Source organism: Balaenoptera physalus (assembly GCF_965194825.1).
Source record: "Balaenoptera physalus genome assembly, chromosome: 5".
Classification (NCBI taxonomy): domain Eukaryota; kingdom Metazoa; phylum Chordata; class Mammalia; order Artiodactyla; family Balaenopteridae; genus Balaenoptera; species Balaenoptera physalus.
The window spans coordinates 56,775,939-56,783,844 of NC_138884.1; the positions used below are offsets into that span (position 1 = coordinate 56,775,939).

At 35.7% G+C, this 7,906-nt stretch overlaps 1 protein-coding gene across 8 annotated transcripts in view; it reads left to right on the forward strand.

The window, feature by feature from the left end:
• The window catches only part of CNOT6L (CCR4-NOT transcription complex subunit 6 like), a 115,172-nt gene extending 107,677 nt beyond the window's left edge, over positions 1-7,495 (forward strand). For all 8 annotated transcript variants that reach the window (XM_082463815.1, XM_082463813.1, XM_082463810.1 and 5 more), the window contains one exon: positions 158-7,495. In XM_082463815.1, coding sequence (XP_082319941.1) covers positions 158-370 — 213 coding nt within the window. In that variant the 3' untranslated portion in view covers positions 371-7,495. The remainder of the gene's footprint in view (positions 1-157) is intronic.
• Positions 7,496-7,906: the final 411 nt, after the last annotated feature.

Sequence of the window (7,906 nt, forward strand, 5' to 3'; positions counted from 1 at the left end):
ATTTGACCCATTGTGAAGACAGCAGGTGTACCAGAAATACAGGTTACTCAGGTATTTGGCTTTTACAAATTATGTATTGTTCTTTTATATATCGTAAGTTTTTCTTTTATCTAAGCATATATTTTTCTTTTTTTCCCAACTCCCAATCTCTTTTCAGGGCGTGATTGACTACATTTTCTATTCCAAGACTCATATGAACGTGCTTGGTGTCCTGGGGCCTTTAGATCCTCAATGGCTGGTTGAGAACAACATCACTGGGTGTCCACACCCTCACATCCCTTCAGACCACTTCTCACTGTTAACACAACTTGAACTCCACCCTCCACTCCTGCCTCTTGTCAATGGTGTCCACTTGCCTAATCGGAGGTAGTGGAGTACTGCCCCGCAAAGACGGGGATCTGTTACTATGGACCTGTACAGTTGTAAATCAAAGTATGTAGGAGTGAAGTATGGCCATCCTTAAGCTGCTTCTTCAGGTTCCTTTCATTATGTGTTTGCTATAAGATTTTGTACAATTTTGTGCATATTGGTATCATTTGGCACTAGGGCTGGAACCAAAGTATTATCACTCTCTTTCCAAATTTTTAATTTAACATGTTTTTAAGTTGGACCTTCTTCATATTATATTAGGAGTCAGCATTCATAATTGATAAATCACCGATTCAAGGCCCAACAACAGGGTATTTGTTTTTCCAAAACAAATACTTTCTTTTGAATGGTTTCAAGTGAGCCAACCATTTTTCATTTTTGTGAAAGGCAGTTTTTAAAAACTATAAATATAAGATTTTAAACTGAATGATGGCATGCCTTGCAGGAAACTTCCTTGAATTTCTGTTTTCCATGATAACAAACTGATTTTTGGCTCCCCAGTCATTTGCACATTAACAAAGCACTTAAATTTGCTAGCTCTGTACATAAACTAGCCATAATGAGAAAAACTGAGGAATGAAAGGTGATTGCACAATATGCTTTCAAAATCAAGCATTTAACAGCACACAACAATTTGTTGGGCAAGTGCTGGTTGGTTTTTTTTATTTGTTTGTTTTGTTTTTTGAGGAATCATTCTGTATTTTGTTCCCCTATTAGTTATAACCTTACTAGAAGTATTAATTCTAAGCCTGTCTCTTCAGTTTCTTTATAGGAAAACAATGGGTAATTTCTGCTGCCACACATCTTGAAAATAGAATTTGGTCTATTTAGGATGCCCACAAAATTAGTGTCCAGTATTTTTTATTGTTTCCATCCACCCTTTTCTGCCTGGTTGTGCTGGAAAAAACAGATATTATATGATCTGTATCATTTTTGCTGTTATGGTCAAATGTTTAAAAAATAACTACTGAATGAAAAGGCCCTGATCAAAGTTTTAGAAGAAGAAAGCTACAAATATTTCATGTGTTTCCCAGAGTAGGTCAAGTGGCTGTTGGTTTTGGCCTTTTGAGGTGACAGTGGGAAGGATTTGGGAGAGAGAGAGAACAGGGAGTAGTTGAAAACCTTGGATCATTTTTCCTGACTCTAGTTGCCAAATGGCCATTATATGCTTTTAATCTTTGTTTCCGTTGTCTGTCAGGGTTGAATTAAGAAGCTACTGGTTTATTCCCAACTGTTGATGCTCTTTAGATATGTTGGAATCCTTTTTTCGCCCAGGAGGGGCCAGTTGAAAGTCTGTGACTCAAGAGGCAGTGATTGAAATACCGTTTAATGGGGGAAAAATTGGTTGGCTACTTGATGTTAATTATGGCACAGTAACAGGAAAAGGTTGTGTCTGTGTTTTTAAGTTTTTCTTTATTCTGCTTTTTTGCTGCTATAAGAGTTTTCTGAAATTTATATTTTAAACTTTTCATGCACTTTACTGTTTCTAGTCTCAAAATGTGATATTTTTAATAAACAAGAAACTCTCCATTATGTGAATGAAATTTTAAAAGAAAATAACCTATATTTGTGTTTCACTAATATATAAAGTACAGGTCAAATTTAAATTATTTAATTAGTTTTAAATATATACAATTTGTCTCCTCTATCAAACCTGACATCTTAGGCTGTTTTATTAGTCTTAAATGATGCATTTCCTTTGGTCATTTTATACTAATTTCTTCCATAGTAAATTAATCAGGCTACATAATATGATATTTCCCCTGAAGGGTAATTTTAGTGCAACGAGGGAGGTGGGTTGATGTAATGTCATATATGGGATTGCATCAGAAGGGTTCTGTAAAGCCTAAACTCCCTTTTAAAAGTGCCTAGTGATAGAGGCGTTGTTTGTCATCTATTATAATTGGAATGTCATTGTAGTTGAGTGAAGTTTGATGTAAATAAAATATTCTTTTAAAAATGTCAAGATATCAGAATAAACAAAATAAACAAAGAAACAACCCTTAAGATGACAGATTTTCCTCAATGTGCAGGTATCCCTTCTTATATACCTCAAGCATTCAACATCTAGCCATGCAAATTGATTACATAGTACTGGAAAGTAGAATAGCATGAAAAACTTAATTTTGTGGACATTACCTTTTTTTGTAATCAGCTACTGTATGTTTTATTTTAAATCTTTTGTTTTGGGTGGGTTTTCTGCTCTGGAGGTATATGCACTAACAAAACATTTTCCTCCTTTCATCTACGCATGTTAATTAGCAATGTGAGCAATATTTCTTACCATACTTCACTCCCAATATTTTTTGAGATGTTTGTATAAAATGGAATTTAAAGTTCACTTATGATTGTATATGAACCACAGAGGAGCCCATTTATTAATAAAAAACTTTTTTAATAGTTAAATGTAGAGGGAAAAATAAAAAAAATTGGGAAACATTGTAAACAGCTTAAGTTTATTTTGTGTATGATTGAGGCACTCTGTTGCAGGAAGGTGTGTAATTGGGTTCTCTCTGCTTCCAAATGCACTCTTTCAAACCATTCATTATCCTGTGTATTTTTAATGTGGTTTTAGTAAATGTTGGTAGTAGCTCTGTTGAAGTAGGTAACTGTGTTATGTTTTGGGTGGCAAACACACTTGGGGCATGGTGACCCAAATTTCATGTGCACGGTTTCCCTTTAGCCCACTGCCCAAATTTCACACACCCTTCACCCTTTGTTCCCTTTGTAAAAGGAGTGGTATCTGTTTTGAGCTGCCAATTCAGATGATCAGAAATGCTGCTCTCCTCAGTATTGTCTTGTTAAAAACGCATGCCATTTGGACCTTTGGCATGAAAAGCCAAAAGGAAGAGGTGAATGACATATGGTATATATTCAGTGAAAGTAAAATATTTATGCTCATATACTTTCTGGTTCTCAGAATAAGTTAATAAGCTTTATGCCATGGGGCTGCTGCATATTTTATCTGAAGATGAGAGAAAATTTGGGCATTTTTAGATTGTGATAATGTTTTCTTTTAACTGTTAAATATGATTTCTGATATTTTTCTAAGAACTGGAGTGTTCTTTAAATTTATTGAAACAGTGCTGTTTGAGGAGGGGAAAACTGCACTATTTGGCATTACAACAGTCACACAGTGCGTGTCGTCACCCACTCTCTCAGGCATCAGTATCCGCCTCATAGCTTTACACATGTTGATGGGGAGTCTTGCAGCATCCTCAGGACTGACATCTGGGAAAGGCTCAAATCCACTTACTGCTCCTTGCTTGTTGACTTTGTTTTAAAATATTGTGCCTGGTGTCAACTTTTAAGCAACAGCACTGCCTAAAAGCAAGCAGAGAACAGAATCCCAGCACCATTCTATAGGCAACTTTTTAGAATTCAAATATAGTAAATCTGTTCAAGATTTATGATGTTTTATGTAAAAAAAATTTTTGTACAACGTAGCTGAATATTTTTGTTTCATTTCTTTGATGTAAGGCGTGTGAACGTTCGTTTGAATATCACATGTTAAAGTCAGGTATGGCACAATGGGTTCTGAGACCAGCTTTTCCTCCCTCCCATTTGCCTTGTTCCGAGCTCTTTCTTTTCAAATTACTTTTCTGATATTCATAGGCAAATATTTAATTTTACTAATAAGCATCCTGTGTGAATGTATTAAAGAAGCCACTGTGTTTTAGTGTTGTAGTTTGCAGAAATATAAAGCTTCATTTCTTATTTGTCCCTATTTGGTGTTTTAAAGTTACCTATTAAATCACAGAGAAGCAAGGGAGAAAGTTGAAAGATCCCGAAGGCTCATATCACTTGATTCTACGGTGGGTTGTATTAGAATTGAGGATGTGACACCTTAAAACTGGAACATGGGCAATCATATGGTGTTCCATTTTAAAATTGTATCTCCTAAGTATATACCATTAAATGGGTGAAAGATTAAGTTTGTATTTGCATTTCCAAGAGTTTCTAAAAATCACTAGTGCCATGTATACTTTCAAATCAAATAGCAAAGAATAGAGAAAGCACAAGAAAAAAAAAAGTTAAATGTGTTCTTCGGTGGAACCAGAGGCATATGGTTCGTCATTCCCAATCCAAGGCTAGATTTTTCTAGCAATAAAAATTGACTGTATCCCCAGTACTTACTTCTTTGTTTCTAAGGTCTTATATTCTAAGTTTCTGAGGGATTTTAATAGCTTTGTAAAAGGCACTGACTGATCAGTAGCTTCAGTCACAGAAAACGTCATCAGTTTCTGATACATTTGGCAGGCCCTGAGAATAATGGTTTCATAGCGAGCAAAGACTTCACTGCACATTTTCAAAATAGCACTCATATATACTTACATTTTGACAGAAATGTGAATTCTCACATTTGTAAGGTAGTCTTTCTCTTCTACCTGTCCTCCCCCTTAAAAAAAAAGACACCTTTCTAATGTGTAGAAGATTTGTTTAACCTTTTCCTTCTGAACTGTATCATGTTTGTAGAACTCTGTGAATTATTGGTACACAAATTAACTAGGGAAATTAGAATATTTTTCTAAGCCAGGAGCTTTAAAGTTTTGAATTTGTAGACAGATGAGAACTTTTATACTTATGGTTGCTTTGAGTGATTGTAATTTTTTAACAGCCTCATGATTACTAAATTTGAATTCAAACCTAAGTAGATTAGTACATCTTAACCTGGTTTATTTACCAAAGTTGTAATCTGTTTAAGAACAGGATGCCAAGAGCGTCTTGTGTTTTACAGCATGATACATCTTCATTGTGTGTCACCTTAAAGCTTAAAAGAAAAAAGAAGGTTCTTATACCTGTACTGCAGGGTGTTCTGAACAAGATCCACAGAAAGAAAAAAGTAGTTCTTTTCAGGAAGATGGTAAGGGAGAACATGCATGTTTCTTGTTTATAACCAAATGCCTTGTGTAAGTTTCTCTGTTAAATCACAAGTTCTGTAAGAAATAGGGAAATACCAGGAAAAGCAAGCTTTATTAGCCTAGTTAGTAATTTCTTTTGGCATAAGTTTGTTTGGTTATTCTTGGAACCAAAGGACAACAAGCATGTTAAGGTTTTATTCAACAAACATTATGACATCAAAGTAATGGAATTTTAAGTAAAATAATTTTCACTTTCAAAGCATGGGAAATAAGGACATTTCTGCATATTAAATATTAATTTTCTATGGCAGTGGTGTAAAATTTAGTAGCATTGTACTGACACGAGAAATTGTGTCATCAGAAATAAATCACATTATGAAGAGTGTTTGCAAATGCCAAGTGATATGAGTCTTTTGGCACAGTAGCATTGGATATATTCAGCTTCCAGAAACTTTCAGAAGGCATATAGTTTGGCGCCTACTAGTTGTTGTTTTTGTTACAACAGTCTCCCCAAATTTAGATAATTTCCCTATTTGTGTGTCTGTCACTTTTAACTCGAAAGCGTAAGAATCATGGTAGCCCTCTCAGAAGTGGTCCTTTCTTGCTCATTTCAGTTTTGTGTTAATTTCTAATTACTGCTATATGACTGTTTTCTTTCAAGTTATCAATGGTTATATGTACCACATTTGTTTAATTAGTTAACTCACACAATTGGCTCAGCGTTGATGTGTCAAACAATGACTTTGCTTCTTACTGAACAGGCTTAGTTTCCTGCTACTTGTTTAAATCTTGATGCAGTAAGTGATGCACTAGTCTGGGTGTGTATTTATTCAGAAACTGTACTGTTCTTTCTGTGTGCTTAATTTGCTTAAAATATATTTCCTTACCTTTGAAATTCTTGGGCGGTGCTCTGCCAGGTTTTGGGGGTGTGGTTTGGATGGCTGTGTTACTGCACACTGGGTGTGGAATTGTTCAGTGTTGTGAGTGGCAAATTTCTTAAACACCAGCAGCACTGAGAAGTGCACTATGGGCATTCGTACAGTTGTCCACATGCAAGCAATTCTTTCATCTAGGAGAAGCTGAGGAGTAGGATTCGTTGGAGTACTTAGTATATTTTGAGAGGGATGAATGTTTCAACTTTTGGTTTTGTTGTCTGAGTGGAGTGGGGTGGCATGGAGGGAGGTGGTTTTTTGTTTGGGGATTTTTTTGAGAGTGTGTATGTACCTTTTCTCTCTGAAAGGGCCAGGGTGTTGGTCAAATTCACCGTGGATTAATTTATATTTTTTTTCTATTGTGATTTCTTTCAACCATAAAACAAGTGCCAACTAATTGTCCGTGAGATGACTGACTCTTCCACTCAGTTTACCATTTGAATAGGGAAGGGCTCATTTATTTTAATTTCTTGGCATTAAATTAATAATCCATTGTTTTGCCTACATTTGAGTCATTCTGTGGCCTCTAAAGTGTTTTTGTAACTAATTTAATGGTTGGAAAGCAAAGCACATGAGTTTAAAACTGAACAAGATGTTTTGGTAATTTTTTTCCTTGCAAACTTGGTAGTTTCTGTTGATGCTATTCCAAAACAGGTTCTACTGTTTTAGGTTGTGTATTTACTTTGCTTTTGTCCTAAGAAAAAGCCAAGCCCTAAATCAATTTGTTATTGTGTTCTAATAATCAGTTTAAAATCTGAGATTTTCTTTCTTTTTTTTTAATCAGAAGATTTAATGAAGTGCCATGTAATTGTAGGTTACTAGTGTTTAATGTTTGATAGACTGGTTCTGTGGTGTTCTAATCATTTAACACTCTGTCATCCCCGGAGAAAGTGGTTCTACTCTTATGGAACACATTCTCTCTGACAAAATCACCAGCTGCTTTATTTTTCTATTTATTACGGTTAAACAGTTGATGAGGTCTGTATCTTGACCAAAACTGCTCAGCTGAGATGTTTTTCACAATAGACACTGTACAAAATATGCGTGCAAAAGGACACAGTTGGGTGGTAGTATTTTTTCATTAATGTGAACATTGACTAATCAAAGCAGTCCTGCCTTTTAAATCTTGTGGCAGCTCAGGAGGGAGGTGCTTAAGAACCTTAACTACTATGTCAGATGACAAAATACTTTTTTCCGTTTTGGAGATTGGGTACTGCTCACACATGATGTATAGGGCTAAATATATGCTTGTTTCCTCGCACCTGTGTACTTCCCCTTCTCTCCCTCCCGTTCCTTCCCCTGTAGGTAATAAATGGCCATTTTGCAACTGCATACCTTTGTCTTGGTTTTTTACTCTTTACGTGTGCAGTTTAAAGGTCTGCTTTAAGGTCAGCGTATCTCTTCTAAAGTGAAGTTGGGAACCAAGGTCAGGCAAAAATTACAAATTCATACTACATTTTTTTTTCCTGGTGAAAACTACATTACTACTTAAGTAACACTTTGTTTAGAATAGATTTGGAAAATAGTCATAGTTATGAGACTTGCTTTGGCTGAAGAAATCTGAGCAGAGGGCCATGTGTCACTTCTGAGCGGGGCTCTAAGAGCCAGTGTGCAATTTGTCATATTCCCTTTTCGTGCCTTGATGATCATAGCAACGTATGTTGAGATCAAACCTCTCATCCTAGATCCTTGGGTAATGATGAACAGAGCTCCCCTGCTGAACTACATAGGACATGTAGTGTG